At 49.7% G+C, this 19149-nt stretch overlaps 1 protein-coding gene across 2 annotated transcripts in view; it reads left to right on the top strand.

Moving 5' to 3' along the window:
* The first annotated feature begins 6 nt into the window (after positions 1-6).
* PHACTR4 (phosphatase and actin regulator 4) overlaps positions 7-19149 on the top strand; it is a 26679-nt gene continuing 7536 nt past the window's right edge. The window contains exons 1-6 of one of the 2 annotated variants that reach the window (XM_006031898.3): positions 7-293; positions 10617-10793; positions 11347-11427; positions 15114-15278; positions 15406-15735; positions 19014-19101. In XM_006031898.3, coding sequence (XP_006031960.1) covers positions 248-293; positions 10617-10793; positions 11347-11427; positions 15114-15278; positions 15406-15735; positions 19014-19101 — 887 coding nt within the window. In that variant the 5' untranslated portion in view covers positions 7-247. The remainder of the gene's footprint in view (positions 294-10616; positions 10794-11346; positions 11428-15113; positions 15279-15405; positions 15736-19013; positions 19102-19149) is intronic. The other variant, XM_025213579.1, reaches the window with a different exon arrangement.

Below are 19149 nucleotides of genomic sequence, written 5' to 3' on the forward strand. Positions count from 1 at the left end.
GCTGGCACGGGAGCTTATTTATGAGAATCACAAGTGCCCGGGCCTGGGGTACAGGAAGAACAGGAGCTACGGTGGATCGAGTGACACCCATGCCATTTCCTGAGTCCTGGCAGTCTCTGCGATCGTGCCGTGCTGGATATCTCCCCAGCCCGACGCATGGATTTATCACTTTAAAGGACTGTAGCGCTTGCATCGGGCAGGCTGCTTTTTAGAGAGCTCCCGACCAAAAAAAAAAAAAAGTCTAATCATGGGGCAGACGCTCTACTCGAGACCAGTAAGTCCAACTGCATTCGGTGAGTAATGGAGGGAAGAGGAGCAGAGCAACCTGGGGCTGAACCGGGGCAGGATTGCAGGTGTGCATGGGAGTGGAAAGCTAGGATTGTGTACCCTGCACAGATCACTAGACCTGGGGAGGTTTCTGGCTGGGACGAGAGTAACTAGAGTGAGAACTCGGTCTCCTTCCTCCCCTGTTCGTGTGCTTGCTGTGCAACGCATTCGTTGGTGGGCTTGCTGTGCACCGCATCCCTGCCGGTCACTTGGGACAGACTGTGCTGCGTTTGTCGGCGATGGTCTGTGATCCAGCCATTAATAGGCAGGTGCAGGGACGTGGGTTAATAGAGATGACCTCCCTGGGATCGAACCCCTCATCTGCCCCGGCGGGGAGCATTGCAGAGTTGCGACACCACGCTGCGTGGAGCAGCTATCGCGAATTGAAAAATGGGCTCGGCTGGCTTGCATCAATCTCTGCCGTTTCTTGAATCGGTGCAAGCCAGCCGAGACAATTTTTCAGTCGTGGCCGTTTCTCGAATCGATACAAGACGACCGAGCCAATTTTTCGGTCTCGGCCGTTTTTTGCTTTGATAAGGGGGCAGCTCTAATTTTGAGCGTTGTGGAGCTGATGGACTTCACCGAACGGGGAGAGTGCAGGTGGAGTCGGGGTGTCTCCAGCAACCGCAGAGTTTCAGATCTGGAAACTGAATTCGATTGCTTTGCTACACCCCAGTGGTTCGTGCACGGGACGGGGCTGGGCTTTCCCTTCCCTGCCCGGGAGTGAGGGTCAGCGAGTAGAGCCAGAAGGCTCCTGGGCTGGGTGCTGCTCCCACATGCCTGTCACTGCCTTGCGGTGCGAGCCAGAGGAAGTCCTTTACTCTTGGTGTTTCCCCTTTGATGGGTAGAGCTGTTATACTCGACAAGCACCTCTCTGATCATTTGCAGATGGAAAGCTCCTCAGTGTAAAGGACTGATTCCCTTTCCCAGGGAACCAGTTTTGCATCATAACTTTCAACTTCCCAGGTGCTTTGCAAGGGGCGTGATAACTTTTAGATGAAACTAGTGCTGTATTTTTGTTTCTTCTCCTTACTAGGCTTGTTCAAGAGCTGCTAAAAATATGGTATGAGAGGTGGAGGGATGCGGGGGGGTGGAGGCAGCAGTAAAACGTCCATCTTGGGTTATCAGTGGAAATTAATAGCACCTCACCCTTGGATTTATGAAGGGTTGGGAGGCAGATTTGATCCGACTTGGGCTGCCCTCTTATGAGGTGCCGGAGATCCACGGTCTGAGTGAGGGGAAAGGGGTGATTTGGTGTCGTGATGCTATTTTCCTCTGCCCATAAGTCAAAAAAGCTTGTGTGTCTTTATATCTGAATATTAGCTCTCTATTATACTTCTTTATTCGGCTTGAACAAGGTACCAACTTGCTGCATCGATTCGGAGTGTGAAGGCATAGCTCTTGTAGACTCTGCACTGAGCCTGAAAGGATGCTCCTGAGAACAAAAGTCCTGTTAAGTTACTTTGGGGGTCGGGGATGTACGGAGACAAAGGCACGGAGGGCTGGGGCTCTCGTTCCCCGTCTTGCCCAGTTGTGATGGAAGCAGATGGATGGGGTAACACAACGCATTACTTACCGCTTTAACGTCAAGGCTGCTCCTCTTTGCCGGTCCACATGCCAGGATATTAGTGGGATTTATTTTTTTTTTAGTGTTGGAAGTTAGACAAATTTAGCTCAGTATGTGCTGTTATGGCTTGAAAAGCGACTGCTGCAAAATGACGTCCCCTTAATCATCATCCCTGGGACTCATTTGTGTGTTCTGTCCTATCTGCCCGCAGCCGTCTTTCCTGCTTTCTACACCGTAGCTCGTGGGGAAGGAGCAGAACGGAGACCACTATTGCATCTGCAGTGGCCATTGGCATGGTGGTGCTAGGTTACCTGGAAAGGATTTGGATTGGGCTCCTAGGGGCAACTTTGCAGTGTGGACAGGACCCTACAGCTGTCCTCGCAGCCAGCCCTGCAGGCAGCTGCTGTTTGGCTGGCGGTGGTAACAAAGCTGCGTCAGTAAAATTCGGGCAATGGGCTTGGTTTGGCAAAGCAGCACTTGGCTGGGAGAGCTTATCTGAGTGAAATGCTGCTCTAGAGGCAAAAGCCATTTTGCCAGAAGGGGCTGCATCTATACGAGGGGTGCTTTGTTGGCCTAGCCACGCCAGCAAAGTCTTGCAAGCACACCCCTGACTTGACTCGGGAGTCATCGAAGGGTGATCAGTGCTCTTCAGAGCATAACCCAGATGTAAAAGGCTGAGAGAGGGGTGTGTATGGGGCGGGGGTGGAAGCAAAGTCCGGTTTTCCAGGGTGTAGGAGTAGGAAGTAGGAGTCGAACCTATTTTCCTTTCTGTAAGTCATTCCAGCAGCGTGAGTAATGGAAGTGCTAGAGCTGCTCCTCGAGCACGTGGCACTGGACCAAGCTGGTGGCTGTGCTTCCTGGTCACGTAGGGCTTTGGTTCAGAAACTTGCCTATGAATCCTGCTGGTAAAAAGCTGGTGAAGAGGGCATAGAGATGGACAGGGTGGGTGCCAAGCGTGCGCACCTTTCCTTGCTGATTCCCCAGGCGCTCGGAAGACCTCTTGGGAGGCCCTAAATGCTTTCTGCTCCTGGAGCAAATGTACATTATATAATATAATATATATGATATAATATTTATATATTATATAATGTACATTTGCTCATATAGATAGATAGATATATAGCATATATATATATGAGCACATTATATAATATATAAATATAGATAGAGAACACACACGAGCGCGCGCGCGCGCGCACACACACACACACACACACACATAAATGCTTTTTCTCTGTATATATTTATATCCACACATTTGGGTTCTCTCTCTGTATATATTTATATCCACACATTTGGGCATTTTGACACACAGCCCACTGTACCTACGCAGTAACTTTTAATACAACCACCTAGCAGTATGCATCGCTGTAGTTCAGCAGCCCCATATATCAAATGCTTGTTAGGAGGACAAGTGAGATGGAGCTTAGTTTCCAGTGCAAAACCACGTGGGCCCTGCATTTAAAGTGCGTGATGTTTTAGTTTAGTCCCATACAAGAGAAAATGCTAGATCATAAGAAATAAAGGATGTTGGAGTCATAACTATGGCAGTTAGAAGTCAAAATGCATTGGTTTCTATAGAGGAAAGCTTGTTTTCTTTTTTTCCTGTGAAAGGCGAGCTTTTTTAAAAACACAACTCCCTGAAAAAGAGCCTTGTTCACACGCATGCATATGCACTTGTGCCAGTTGAATCGGTGCAAACTGCTGTCTAGACCAGGGGTGGGCAATTATTTTGGGCAGAGGGCGCTTACTGAGTTTCGGCAAGCCATCGAGGGCCGCATGACAGGCAGCCCGGGGCAGATTAGTATTCATTTTCTAAATTTTTTAGGGGCCCCGTGGGCTGGATTGAATGGCCTGGCGGGCTGCATCTGGCCCCCGGGCCACATTTTGCCCACCCCCGATGTAGACACTTGTGCGTAGCTTAAATCTCTCCCTAATTGACTAAAGCTGGCATAAACCTGCTTTCAAACAAAATGTTCGGGACCTTTTTGCATTGACTTTTAAAATATATTGATGCAGTTTAGCATGTTGATGAGCTTTGAGGTTCGTGAATAGAGGAAAACTACGGCATTTCCCTATAAACGGGGAGCTCACCTAGTTAGACCTCTTGCGACTACCATAATGGAGAGAGAGGTTTGCTTCTACGTGACCTGCGGTCTCGGAGCTTGAAGCAATACAGGCCAGAAACAACGCCGTGAAATGTATGGTACGACCCCTGCTCACAACCGCCCAGCTGTATTCGATCTTCGTGCAAAAGTGAAGCACTGCTAGCTTCTGAAAGTGAAATGAGAGAAGATTATCTCTTGATCGAGGCAAGACTAGTACGTTTGCTCCATCCTTGTCTTTATATCGGCAGCCTGCACTTTATACCTATTGCACTTAGTGCGATGTATTGGACAGGGCAATCGCTAAGTTTCTGGGAAATATTTAGCTGCTTGTATCATAAAGTACAGCTACCATTTAAGACGCCAAAGGTAGGACAAATGACCTGGGAGAGCATCTTTCAGCCTCAGGTCAGTCGTTCCTGAGCTGTTCTTGCAAGAAAACCGTCATTGGGAAGTTGCCGCAGCGGGGCAAGGCAGGACGCGTTCCCTCTCATGTAAAACCTGATGGTAGAAAACCTGTGTGAAGTCCCACGCTCGGTTCTTCTAGCTTTACATTCCTCTAAAGGATTTCCATTTTTCTTCAGGAGCAACTCCTCGGCTGTGGTAAGCTGGTATTTCAGTATGACTCCACCTCTGCATCCAAGATGAAATCCTGTAATGCTTTTTCATACCCTTCAACTCTTGCCTTCGCATGGAGCTCCAGGGTGGGTCCATTGATACGGATAATACCAGGTTAAGAACCACAATTCGACTCCTTTGTGTCCATGCAGGGTGTCGATAGCACGCGACCCGAGTTCAGCTGGCGTTTCAAAACTTCCCCAAAGCTGCGCTCTAGTCTAGGCGTCTCCCCTACTTATAAGACCTACAAAAAATTAGAACTCTTGGTTCCCAAATGATACCGTTTATTATGAGCACGGTTCGGCTTTGATTTTTGGTGATCCTTCCAAGACCCCCTATCCTGGGTGCCCAGCACTGAGAAAGGAGTGTCCACCAGTGGATTAAGGCAGAGGTTTTCACCCTTTTTTTCTTTGCAGACCCCTAAAAAAAAATTTGAATGGAGGTGCGGACACCTTTGAATTGTAAGTGTGCATATCCACATACTTCTCCTTGATCATAGTTGTCTTTCATGGACCCCTTAAACATAGTCTGCAGACCCCCTACCCAGGGGTCCACGGACCACAGGTTGACAACCCCCGGATGAAGGGATTTCATAGTTCCCGGTCTGTTCCTGGAGCGGCTCCCATCACGGTAGCTGTGGGGCTTGCAGAGTTTCTCCCTGTGAAGGGTGAAGAGTCCTTTAAGGAGAATCCAGAGATTCTCGCTTTGCAGGTTTTCATCTATTAGGAGACCCGACTTTCTCTATGGTAACAGAGATTAAAAAAAAAAAAAAAAGCCTTCACTCTGGGAAATATCTGCACTAACTACTTTTGCCTCGATGACAAGCTGGTAGTCAAACATGAAGCCATTTGTTGGCTGTGCTGGAGGCAATAAGCTTGGAGTGCATCTGGAAACTTAGACCCTTAAAGAGCTCCTTTGAAGAAGCTGGTTTCTGTCAATGAAATGAGTACTGTTGGCTGGAAAAAATCCCCCGTACAAATGGGAAGTGAAAGCTATCCGTAACCCAGCGCTGCTTTTCTGTGTCTGAACACGATGCAGGGAGAAAAATCCCAAGCGAGATGATTTCAAAATACCCAGCGTAAATGAACTACAGAGCTTCTGTTTAGGCACGTGTGATTTTAATCTGCGACGTGCTGCCCTCAATAAAACCGCTTTTAATAGCTCAGTCTCTCTCGTATAGTTTAAAATACAGTTTGAATTGGGATGTCCTAAATAGTGGAGTGGTCTGGAGTGTCGGCACAGCGGGGTCGGTACCAACGTCCAACCCTACAGTCGGTTCACACGTGCATCGGGGGAGCCGCGGTTGCATTGCATCACAAGACATCTCCATCCCTGGAAGTTGTCGAGAGCAGGTTGGACAGAGACTTGGCTGGGGTGATTTAGGGGCTGATCGTGCCTTGAGCAGGAGCCTGGATTAGGTGTAGTGCAGCCCGACTTTGCTGCGTGATCCTATTCCTGCGATGGGACCGGAGTGTCTGCTCCGCATGCGAGCAAGCAGGTAGAGCGGTTGAGTGCTAGTTAAAATATACTTGACTTCTGGTAGGTAAGACCCATGCCCTCACGCGGAGGGAGGGAGTGCGTCACGCTCGCCCGGGATTCTTCGGTACGTGGAGAGCCGAGCGTTAAACCACGGGATGTCAGGGATTGAAGGACCGGTCGACTACAGGGCCCTAGGACTCTACTAACGGAGGTGCAACGCTAATGCTTGCCCAGGGGAGCGTGCTTGTTTGAAACTGGTTTGAGGCAATGATTTTTGTTTTTTTTCAAACAAACTTCCATGCTGGTTCTGCAAAAAACGGCCAGGCAAGGTTGCAGCGGTGGATGCACGTGAAAGAGGGTTTTCATTCGAAAGCTCCTGACCGGTTAGTGAGGACACTGCTGTATTCACACAAGTTCAGAGTTTAAAATCTGGGTCCCGGCCTGGAAAGCGAAGCTTTGAGGTTCTGTGGTCTCGCAGCTGCCCTCGGCGTCGACTTGAACGTGCCACCCTGAGCGAGATCCCCGAGGCGGGCTTTGGAAGGAGCTGCCAAAGCAAAAGCTCACGCCCTTGCTTGTAATAATTTCCAGCTCCCGTGCAGCCGTCCCTTTCCCAGCGCGCCGGTTGCGGCTCCTTGGCGCGGTCCCCGGCTCCTGACTCGACACAGGCGTGTTTGGGAGAAAAGCAGCCCTGCACTTCGCTCTGCAGCAAACCAGGGAGAGGCGGTGAGAAATCGCCTTGCCTGGAGGGCTCCCGCGTGCGCCAATACCAAGCCCCTTCGCGCGCCGCCTTCTCGTCGCTGTCCGCTGATTCAAAAGAGAATTGTGCTGAAACCGAATGTGCCCGTGAGTCTGGATTCTTGCCTTGGCCGGCCCGAGAAGCGCACGCCCTACCCAGCGTGAACAACCGCTGAGCAACGCAGCTGCTCAAAATACATGTCACTCTTAACACGCAGCTGCGGCGCTGACCCACCCTCTAATTAAGACAGAAGAACGAATGCTGTACCGGGTTGCATCATAGCAGACTCGTTGCATGCCTGGCTCCACTTGCTTGTTATTGACAGCAAGAGGAAGAGCAGCACAGGTGATCGCAGCACCTTGCAAAACTTGCTGGATGTGGTTGTGGCTCGGTAGCGCTTGCAGTCTGACCCCGTCCCTCCCTCCCCATTGTCCACGTGCATCGCGTTGCAGATAAACGAGGCATGAGGAAGGGACCTGTCTTCATGACGCACATTCCCCGGGTGGGCAGAGTGTTTCAGTGAGAGCCGGATAATGTAATAATGCAATGCAGAGAGGAGTTTTATCCTGCCAGGCCAAAGGGACGAGCAGCTCCAAGTCAAGTCAGTCCCGAGGCTGCACTGACCATTGGGGCACCTTTTGCTGTAGCAATAACTTTCTCCCCTTCTTTCCGGCCTTTTGCAATCCTTGTACAATCGTTCCCTTTTTAATCCCATCCTGGCTTTGATGTTGGTGATCCAACTTGTCCTCTTCCTCGTCCGTCCACAGCATCCTGCAGGACGGTGTTGGCCTTGTTACGTGTCCAAACCACTGCATCCTTCTCATGAACCAGCTCAAAGTAGCCTAAACCAAATCTTCCCGAAGTCGATGGGAATTGCATCCACTTCTGGGCCAGAGTCGGACCTGAGAGATTTGATCCGACAGCCAGCAGTGAATCTTAGGAGAGTTAGACTTTGCTTCGGTGAGCGAAGCTTTTCAGCCTTATGCTGCCTTTACTTTGTCTTTCTAGCTACCGGCTGGTTAGCAGGGAGATGGTGGGATTTCTGCTTGTCACCTTGCTTGTCCGTCCCCTGCTTCCAGTCCTCCAAAGGTTGCTGCAGAAGAAAAAGCATGCATCCCTTCCTTGCACTGGAAGTGGAGAAGCTGCCCTTGCTGAGCTGTGGCCTCAAAGCGCTTAATCTGCGGAGCTGACAGGTGGTTCAGTTTTCTTTTAATAAAGCTTTTATTTTGCTTAGCACAGCACGTGGAAACCTCAGCTGACGGAGAGCACGAGCGCTGCATTCCTCCTGGTAGCCTGGGCTGCCGATTTGTACTTGGACCTGGCCTTCCATAATGCTCCCACGGCTGTCCCAGGAGGAGGCGGTCACCAAGCACAGGCTCAAATGCCCGGATGGCACTTCAGTCCCAAATGCAACCCAGTTTGTCCCTGGCAAGAGTCGTCCCTTGCCCCGGGAGCTTCCGAACGCTCTGCTGAGCAAAGCGAATGCAGCTTTTTCAAATGACTCGCACTCTTCCCACACTTTGCAGTGCTGCGGTCTCTAAAAGAAATTGCCTTTCGACTTCCAGGCGTTTGGAGTCTTAAATTCCAGGCTGATCTCTTTTCCCTCCCCTCCCCGCTTTGTCTCTGTTGCTCTCCAGGTAAAATCATCATTACACTGGTGTCTTGTGTGCTCCTTTCATGCAGGTGTCCGCTTCTTCCTCTCGTCTTACGTGCTTGCAGTAACCAGCTACAACTTTGAATTTACCTTTGCTTCGGAAGTAGATGCTAACTGTGACTGAGATCACCTATTTAACTGGTGCTGACTGAATCAGACTTCCTAATGGAGAGGGCCAATAAAAAACATTTCCACATCAAAGCTGGATTTCTAGTGAGTCAGGAGAGAGAAATTTCTATAAAGCAGGGAGAAACATGCTGTTTAGCGTGTGTGTTTTTTAAAAAATCTGGCTGGCCCATGTTTGAGGCCAGGATGTCAGCTTTGCAAATACTTTCCAACTAGTTCAGGCAAGGGAATATTTGAAAATGCATGGATATTTTGATCTCCTTCTTTCCCTTTCCGATCCCTGCCACCCCGGCCTGTTGTGGCATGGACTCCTATGCAGAATTCCAGCTGTTTTGTCATTTCACATCAGGTTCTTCGCAGAAGTCTGGTTTCTGATCGCTCTTCCCCGCCGGCATTGCAGCAGTCATTAAAGTTTGCTCTTCTCCCACTGCCTTTTCCTCCGCCCCCCACGTCCCTGTAAGAACTCCTTGAATACTTGTCCTGCTCCTCGTGACTTATTAACATACCTTGTGTTGTCCCGTGTCCGTCCTAAAGCTTGTCCCATCGCTACCTGGCTCCCAGAGGGAGCAGCTGGGGACCTCGATCCTATTGCATCACGTTGTAACGGGGGAGCTGTGTTGACACCAAGGGGGTGAGACGGCGGTCCCTGCCTGCTTAGCCCTTCTTTGAATGTTATGTGACACGTGGAACCAAGGGTTTGCTGGATGAAGCCCTAGCAAAATGGACCAAACGATGCTTTCCTGTTGTTTTTCATTCTTCTTCTCGTGTCCTTGCTGTTAAAATAATACCCTGACCCCTGGGGCACCGTCCTTTAGCTGTTCCAGGAAGGCTGGGACCAAATGTATGATGCTCTTCTATTTTCACATGCTACGGTCTTCCTAGAAAATCCCCTTTTTTCAGCTGATTTCTCTCCCACCTTGCAAGGGTGAACGTCCTGCGAGTCCAGGATCATTTCGAAAAAGCCACTGGGATACATGGCAAGTGTAACCTGGTTGAGAGGTTCTTTCATGAATCCAGAAAGTCTGCAAACCTCACGGAAGCTTAATTTGCAGTTATCCAGAAAAAAGAAAGTGCTCAAATGTACCAGTGCAGGGAGGCCCCGTGTGCTGGGCTGGGCAGTGCCCTCGAGTACTGTGCTAAGCTCTTTTCTAGGCGCTGAGCCCTATTGTGGGGTCTGTAGCGTGACTTGGGGGCTCTCCCTTCCTGCACACCAGATATCCTCAGCCTATAAGTTGTGCCCATGAAGCATCTTACTATAAGTCCTTGCTGCTTGTTTGTGAGCTGCCCCTACCCTCTCAGTAAGTTCCCAGAAAGCTGCATGCTCCAGCAGCTTGAGCTTGGTTGCTCCTTTTATAAGGGGGCTCTTTTGATGCACTGAGTTAAGGAAATATTTCTCCTCCGCTGTGCCCTTCTGAGAATTGTAAGCACCGGAGGTGGAGTTGGTGAGGCTGTATTGTGTTGCTTTCCTGAGCTTGTTGCTCTTGGCCCGGGGTTGCCGTCGTTTTGTGTGTGCATGCGGGATGGGTGGGAGCGAGGGGATGGGACAGGCTTCTTTCTAGATCTCTTGTGATGGGCTGGTAACTTCAACGGGGTCTGCATTCATGGAAATCTGCCACCCGGCACGAGGAAAGGCATTTCATTCATGCAACGACTTGTGTTCGGCACAATTGCTTTCAGCTGAAGAATAGTGACTACAATTAAAGGGTTTAATTTGTGCTCCGAGGCCTGAATTATAACATGGTATAGCAATTCACTAATCCTCATTTTGCTTGGGGGTCTCTTAACCAGTCACTCTTTGCCCACCGCTGTATGTTAGAGCCTGTTGATGTCGAAAACTTGGCTCGCGCGAGACGCTGACTGGCTCTGTGAAGGCATGGAGTCCCCCCGCATGAACGTGCATCATCGCTTTTGCCGGGGTCCGTGGTCTGGCTGGGTGGGAAGAAGACCTAGCAGGTCTGTTTTGGGGAGCGCGCATGTCACTTTTTGCTTTTTCATCCTGTGTAGCTGAGGAAGTGGATCATCCCGTGGGTGACGCCGGGATGGGGGTAGACGTGCTGGAGTCTGGAGACGCTACGCCCCCCACGAAGAGGAAAAGCAAGTTCTCGGGCTTTGGCAAGATCTTTAAGCCTTGGAAGTGGAGGAAAAAGAAAAGCAGCGACAAGTTTAAGGAGACTTCTGAAGGTAAAGTCTCGGGCTTGTTGGGGTCTTTTCTCCAGCTGGGATGCCTGTCCCAGAGGTGCATCCTTTGCAGCTAGCCCGCTGAACCCTGTCTGCTTCAGGGAGCTACGGCGGCTGGCTGCAGCTTTGCCTCGGTGCTGGCATGTGCGAGGCCAAGCTTCATTCCTTGCTAGAGATGGGGATAAGAAGCTCACCAATCGGAGGACTAAACCAGAGACTTTAGTACCTGGGTCCTTCAAATCTCCCTATAACCACCTTTCAACTGATACTAGTCCAGACAGACGACATGAAACCACAAGAAAACTTGGTGAGAAGGGGAAAATAAACCCCTTATCAGTGAGAACTGTCACTTTCTATGCCCATTTTTTTTTTTTTTTTTGCTCTGATATGAGAATACAGGTCCCAGCTAACCTGCTTTTAAATCCCACCTCCCCCTCCTTCTCAACACCCAGTTAAGTGACTTGAGCCACTCGAAGGAGCAAATATTTCTCAGAACGAGTCTTCCGCCTCCAGCTTGCCCTGTTTTTCTGAGTGCTGTTTCTCGATTTAATGTCAGTTTTAGAACGAAAGATTTCTATGCGAAAGCCGCGAGAGGAGCTGGTTAAAAGAGGGGTTCTCTTGGAAGACCCTGAGCAGGGTGAGTTTTTTCTTGCACATGAACTTGTCATCCACTTATCTGTGTCCTCCGCAGCTGATCTACCTCTGACCAAGTTTGATCCCCTTATAACCACGTTTAAATGAAATGCAATCAAGGGCTCTTTGCTAATTGTGACCCCTTTGTCTGTCCCTGTTAGCTCAGTCCCTGTCTGGCTCCTGCACCTGGTTAGGAAGGCAGCCTATTCAGCAAGGAAGAAATTGCTAATGATGTGGATTGTGCGTCTTGCATGTCTTCCTGTCTGCTGTCAGCGGGGGATCCTCTGTGTCATTTCCTCTCTTGTCTTTGCTGTATTTGTGTCTCTGCCCAGCCTTTTGTCTTGTCCCCTGTGTCCCTCCCCGTCACATTCATCCCGACAGTTTGGTCCTGTTTCAGATTACAGACTATTTCATACCGCAGCTAGGATTTAACATGGGATTTTATTGCTTTCAAGGCCTACAAGGTCAAATGAAATGCAATGGACCAAAAAAAAAAAAGTTAGCCCAGCTTTTGGGCAGCCTGGGGAGAGTCGAGGAAACAAGGAGGCAAAGGTTGGTTTGGAGATGTATAAAGGACACACCTATATGACGGTGCTCATTTCCAGGCTGCTTCTTCCCAAACGGATGTAGACAAATGGGAGGAAATCAGCAAAAGGATTAAAGTGGGTGGTGAGGGAGGAATTGGATAGCGTTAAATGAGGCTTAATTACGACTAAAGAAGAGGAGAAGAGATGGGGAGAGGAGTTGCTTAGACTGGCACGAAGGCAGATAAAAGAAGAGGTCGTGGGATGAAGCTGAGGAGAAAAAGGTAGATGCAATGCATTTCCAGACAGCAGCGTCAGGGAGGGAAGAGTTTATAAGGTGCAACAAGGGTGTTGATAAGGGTGCAATTTTGTTTCCTGGCTGCGGTGACCTGGCCCAGTTTAGGAAGTAGAGAGCGTGACGGCTAGCTTGGGCAAAATGCTAGGAAATGTATAATGAAGGGGAAATCCAGCCCTGTTACAGGGTAGATTAAAGGTTTATAACCTCTTCCATCTCTTGATTTCCAGGATTTGTGATAAGCATTGCAAGTCAGGGAACCACTGAGTCTATTTGTGGTTTTAAATCCCATATTTTATAAGATCAGTTTATTGAAGATGATTTTTGTTTTGTGTTTTTTAATTTAAAAAGACCGTATTTGTCCTGTAGAGGGGAAAAGAACCACTTTAACTTCTGTGGAAAGCTCGGGGTCCTGATACCGTGGTTCCCCTTTGGTATATATTCTTTGCTCTTGTATGCGGTGCAGCTGCACAGGAGTGGTCACCCTAGACATTTCAATCTGCCCCTGGATTTCAAAGGCAAGCACTTGGCAGGACAGCAGGGGTGTGATGAGATGGGATTTGGAAACAAGTGGAGCTGATGCGGAGAAGATGTAGGGAAGAGAGAGGGGTGGGGTATGGGATGCGGGTACATCCTGGGTGGGCTGCTCCCAGCTCGTGGACCTGGATCCTGACATTGCGATCGAAAGCCACTGGAGTTGAAGAGCCAGGAGGAGAGGTGGCGCGAGAAGGGAGACTGGGTCTGGGAAGCTCGGCACTGGGGCAGAGTTTGAGTAGCGATGGGGGGCAGGTATATTCCTGGTTTGGACTTGCAGAGTGTTTTATTGGCTATAGGATTTCAGCTGGGGTTGGAGCAGTCGGCTGAATTTCAGCTCTGCCCGGGGAAGGAAACCCCCCATGCTGCCTTCCAGCCTTTTTGGCATGGGTAGTCGATCCCAGCTGCTCCAGGCACACCTCTTTCTTCTCCCTTCAGGAATCGCATTCCTCTCGAGAGGGAGGGAAGGAGGTAGAGAGAGAGCCCAGGTGGTCTGTGCCTCCCTGCGGTGCCTCGAGACGCTAGCAATGCGACTTTGACTGTAGACTCGGGAGATGAGAAGTGACTGGGGGCCTGGGGATAAGTGCCTCCGGGTGGTTCTCGTATTAGTCTAGAGGAAAAAGCAATCTGGGCTTATGGGAGAGGTGATCTCTTTTATTAGACCAACAAGATTTTTTGCAAAAAAAAAAAAAAAGTATATATATTTATTTATTTATTTTATTATTATTACTACTACTACTACTATTATTATAATACATTAATTATTATATTATTATTATATATTGATGATAATAATTAAAATTGTTTTTTGCAAAAATCTTGGTCTAATAAAAGATCACAAAATATTTTGCAAAAAAATATTATTATTATTATTATTATTATATATTGATGATAATAATAATAATTAAAACAAATATTTTTTTTTTGTAAAAATCTTGTTGGTCCAATAAAAGAGATCGCCTCTCCCATGAGCCCAGATTGCTTTTTCTGGGTGGTTCTTGGATTTAGAGACTTGGATTTAAAAACGAGTCTCCAACTGCCACGAAAATGAGGCGACGCTGAAGTCTGGTTCACTCACCCACACAAGATCACACGTGCCTGAATGTTCAGGGCACCTAAAACTGAACAACCGAGAGCATCTTTCTCATGAATTGGACCAACTGTGTGTAGTTGGGGTCAAGTTAGACAAGCTTTCAAATGCAAGACGTTCTTCGTCAGGCCTTGCGTTCAAAAGTGTGTCTGACTTCATCCCGACTTCATAGTTGGTCTAGTAAAAGATCTCACCCTAAGAAATTCTCATCTCTTGCATAATTTCTGGACCATCGTGGCTACATCATTGGTCTTAAACTACCTTCCTTATCCATGTAATATTTTCCAACTCTGATAGCATCCGTATCAGGATAAAGAATTGCATAGCTCATCCAGGCCTGTAAAGTGGTAGGATCATATTAAGATCTTCTCATTTTCGATAGACCTTTGCTTGCTCCTTGGAGCACTCTGGTATGTCTGATGAAGTAAGTGGTGGGCTTCATTTTCCTGCACCCGCTGTGCAAGACGTCAGACTGTAGAAGATGTGCTAGCAGAAGTAGGCAAGGTTAAAATGGACGGTGCTTTTAGAGAGACGGCCAGTCTGCGGAGGAGAAATCAAACCCCGAGGAATGGCCTCTCCCCCACTGTTCAGCCGTTTGGGGCAAAACGTCATTCCTGGCGGCAAACGCTGCTGCAATGCCGTGCACAAGCAAGTGTGAGACCTCCGAGGGCATCAGCCACGTTCTGCACATTTGTCTTTGGGGCAAATCTGGTGCACCCACAGCAGAAACTTGGCGAGCAATTCAAGTTCTGCCATGCGGTGTAGCACAGGGACTCATTCAAATACACGGACCCAGAAGGCTGCCGGAGATTGCATTAGCTGTAAGTGCGGCTTCTGCTGGATTGCAGTTCGTGGCGTAGTGCTGGTCTTTAAGGCCAGGCTAGTTTTGCTTGCTGCAAAGCTGATAGCGTTCCCTCCTGCGTCGGTAAGGACGTGGGATGGGAGGCAAGGAGGGAATAAACTAGTTGATGGAATAACTCTTGCACGCTAGGATCGTAGGAGGCTGGCCATATGCTGCTCTTGAGCATGCTAGCTTGGTTGATAATCTAGCACTGATGTTAATGCGCTATTCCAGAAGTAATGGGGAGTAATGTGATACAGAGTAGTGGCAAATTGCTGGCTATGAATTTGTCGGTGGGAATCCTATTGTTGGTTTGCTCTGTCCGGCCACCTTTGTCAACTCTGCCGGTCTCTTGCCCTGTCTGACTGGTTTCCGTTTGCTCCTTTCTCTTCCACCCCTCTCCCAGATGGCGAGGAGCCCGACAAGCTCGGTCACACGGCACTGAAGAATGGGCACACGGTCCCCATTAGTGGCTCTGGGATCTCTGACCTCGACCACTTGGAAGAAGAGGTTGCGAAGAGGACAACCCTCAAGAAGCCTGTTCCAGCTGAGGAGCCAAAGAAAAGGCCAGGTGAGGAGCTGGATGCTGTGGTGCCCTGCAAAATCCACCCTCTCCTCACGCGGTACCAGCGGAGAAGTCTTCTTTCTCAGCCCCGCGTGTCCCCGTCTCTGACGCGGTTTTGTCTTCCGCTCCACAGGCTCGTCCAGTAGCCAGCCCCGGGAGCCACATGTACCCAAACAGCCTTTGCTTCCTCCAAAAAGACCCTCATCCTCTTCCCAGGAGGCAAATGATCTGCAGGCGAGGGATGCGGCCCCTGCCAGCAGCACTGCAAGGACTGCATCCTCCACTGCTACCGCTGCCACCAGCATAGCAAAGACAGCCCCTACCCCAGCCCCCAGGACTGCGTTATCTGCTCTTGCCAACACTAACGCAGCTGCTGCCGCAAGTGCAGCCAGCGGAGCACCTGCTAAGCAGCCCCCCATCCCTCCCCCCAAGCCAGTCAACAGGAATAGCAATCCCTTAATAGGTAAGTGATGACCTTCGTGCATGCTGCTCTCTGGTATGGCTAATGGGCCTCGTTACCTCCTGCTTTTAGGCTTGCCATCCCATGGGAAGGGGAGGGGGTTTTTGTTACTGTGCACGAGGTGCAGCCTGTGTCTGATACGCGAGAGCCGCTGCCTTACAAACTCAACCCCTGGGCAGGGAGCTAAAAAAGAAAGGGAAAAAAAAAAGGTCTGGTGGTCATTTCATCAGCATCGTGGCTGCTGGGAGCGGGGGCAGATTACTTTAAGATTTCACCGCAAGCTGAAAAATCTGCCAAACAGGTGCGTCTAGAAGCTAAGTATCTGAGGACATCCCTCGGGGGTGTTTTGGGTGCTGGTGGTTGGGGTGGTCGGCAGGGAGAGAGGAGTCGAGTTATCCCTGTTGAAAACAACAGCTTTTATTAGCTCCCTGCTCATCTTTCACGGAGGTCGGAAGAGACCCGGACGATGCAGGTTTCTTAATGACACCAGGGGCTTTGCACCGATCTCCGTAACGGGCAGGGAAAGCTTCTTGGGTTTGTGTTTGGTGTCCTGGGGAGATGGTAGGTCATGGCAGAAAACATCAGCATCGCAAAACCGCTGTCACAATTGGTGCAGCAGCGAAGCCCAGGGCAGGGGGAGGCAGGGGTCTGAGCTCCCTCAGATCCCCGAGGTGGGGCATGAGCCTGTACGGGAAAGGTGGTCGGGATATAGGAAACTTGTCCCCTTTGCTCTCCAGCAGATATGGGGAATGTAGTGCTGGCTCCTGGTAAATGCTGCCAGCTCTGAAGTATCAGCTGATCGGTTTTCCTCCAATGTTGGGTCAATAGAGAATTAAATGTGTTCTGGCCATACCCTGTTTTAAGGACTGCAGGCTTAAGAGAGTGCTGTGTATTATAATTAGTCCGGTAGCGTGTGTTTAATGGCTTAGAGGCCTGCCTTACCCATGACCTAAATCAGATTTAAATGATTTAAGTGGCCTGAGTGAAGTCATTTAAAGAGCAGTTGCCACCTCACGATCGCAGCCCATCTTTGCCCGATCTTCAGAGCGCGCGAGCAAAATGCCCCAGGTCAGGATTGAAGTTCACAGACAGAGCAGTGGGATAAGTCCAAGACTGTAATTATGGAAGCTGGGGACTTTCTGCAGGTCTGGGTTTGAGTCATGGGCGGAGGCGTCGGGTGGCGGACAGATCTCCTACAATCTGAAGCTGAGCTTTCATTTCCCCTAACAACACTGCTTCTCCAGACTGAAAAATAAATACAGAGCAGATGTTTGCAGGGTTGTGCTTCAGGCTGTTCCTTGCTGCAGCAGGTTTTGCAGCTGAACTTTGCATGGTATTAGAGGCTGCCGTCCGCTAGATAACCCTGTTAGTCTGACCATTGCTGTGGTGCACGCAACGCAATGCTTTCTTGCTTATTTAAGCGTCTTGTGCACAGCATGGAAGGTGTTTGAAATGCGCCAGCGCTGATTGCAAACAGCACTGAAAAAATGTAAGTGAAGATAGCAAGCGGTCCAAGGTCCCTTTTTTACACACACACACACACACACACACACACACACACCCCCCTCTGTGTCTGCTCGACAATGTAGGGTGAGGCCTGGGGTTCAGCGGGTGTGGAAGGGAACAGAGTGGGAGAGTTTGCACCTGTTTTGCTTGTGTGGTGGAGATGCACATCCAGCACAGATTTCACAATCCTGGCTACAGGGGGGGGGGCATATCTGCACACTCAGCTGCAGGTGTGAATATATGTGCTAATATATGGTGCTAATATACTCGTATCTTGAGCTGCTAGTCTGCACTAAAGCCCATTCTGTTGCATCTCCACTTGTCTTATCCACGCTAGCTGGGTGGGTAGGCTGGCTTGCACTGTATTCACACCTTCAGTTTGCCTTGGAGTATTTGAGCACTCAACAAGCCCCTGGTTCCTGATGCAAGTATTGAAAAACGGGATGGGTATGGTGTGATTAGGTGTTATCAGAGCTGCATCGTTTCAGCTCAATGATCAGATGGAAGTGACTTGCTTGGATAGCATAGGAAGGACTGGAAATGTTGAACAGGATAGTAAGGGTGTGACGAGCATTGATCTGAACAATGCCAAGGAAGATCAAGAAGTGCCGAGATCTGTTAGACTGCAGAGGAGTCTCCTGCAGGAGCAGGTGAAAGTCCCATTATTTGGGCTGTGAAAAATGAGAACAGAAAGTGTTGGAACGGGCGGTTCTGGTCCTGCACTGGAAGTCTAATCGATCTCTGTATATTGGACTTCTGTGATGCTGGTGTTTAAAAAGTTTTTTGGGTAAATCCGGTATCTTTTATTAGACCAACTCGAAGAGTTGGAAAACTTCTTTGCAAGCTTTCGGGTACAAAGACCCTTCATCAGGCTGAGGAAGCATTGCACTTAGACCAACACGGCTGCAACCTATACCCACTTGTAGACACCACCCTGCCCTGGTTAAGGGAGGTGCTGGTAACATCCTCTTTAAATCCAGCTGTTAGCGCTCTAGCTTGACTTCTTCAGGCCTGATCCTGTGTGGCTTTTAATAGGTGCTGAAGTCTGCAAGCTGAGGACTTGCAGGGCTCGGGCTTTCGTCAGCAAGGGGAAGGTCTAGAAATGCTAAACATCCGAAAAATGCATCCACCTCTCCGCAGGCCTTTCTAGACAGACGCTCGCTTCTGCTCCTTGCTCTTGTCCTACCGCTGGAGGACATGTTGATACGGGTGGGGAGGGACCGCTGCAATAAACCAGGGGAACTCAAATCGGACCTTTCCGAGCAGATTGGTAACGTCTCCATCATGAGAACCTGCTCCTTTTATACGTAAGGCTAAAAAAACCCACTGCAGCAAGAGTCCCGTGTCCTTTCAAACGCTGGGCGAAGATGGAGAGACGTACCGTTGTGGGGCTTCGCGGTTTGGGGAGTCGACGCTTGATGTTCTGCATTCGCTCTTTGGCTCTCTTCCTCTCATCACTTCAGTCCTTTTGCCCCGTCAAAATGCAGGGGTTTATAGTTGAAGGCATTTCTGCAGCGTAGGAGCTGCACGGTTCATGGGTTCGGCCAGCGCTGCTGGGGTTGTTGCACGAGGCGGCTGTATAACCTCCACGTCGGGAGCTGGCCCCCGGCCGGCACGGGGCAGGGGGGATGCGCTCAGGCTGACCCTCTGAGTGCACGTGGAGAAGTGGGACCTGCCTTGGCCCTGGGGCTCTCGGGTGCTTTCTGATGCTCAAGCAAGGGAGTGGGGGGTCTGTGTAAAGCCCCAGTAAACCATGGGTTTCTCTCCTTTCCCAGCGGAGCTGTCTCAAGCCATGAGCAGCGGTACAGTCCTCTTGAAGCCTTCCCCACCTTTGCCACCCAAGAGAGGTTTCCCGCCTCCCACGTGCTCCGAGCCGATGGCTTGGCTTAAACCACCCATGGAACCGGCACG

This window comes from Alligator sinensis, unplaced genomic scaffold (genome assembly GCF_000455745.1).
Source record: "Alligator sinensis unplaced genomic scaffold, ASM45574v1 scaffold1123_1, whole genome shotgun sequence".
Lineage (NCBI taxonomy): Eukaryota > Metazoa > Chordata > Crocodylia > Alligatoridae > Alligator > Alligator sinensis.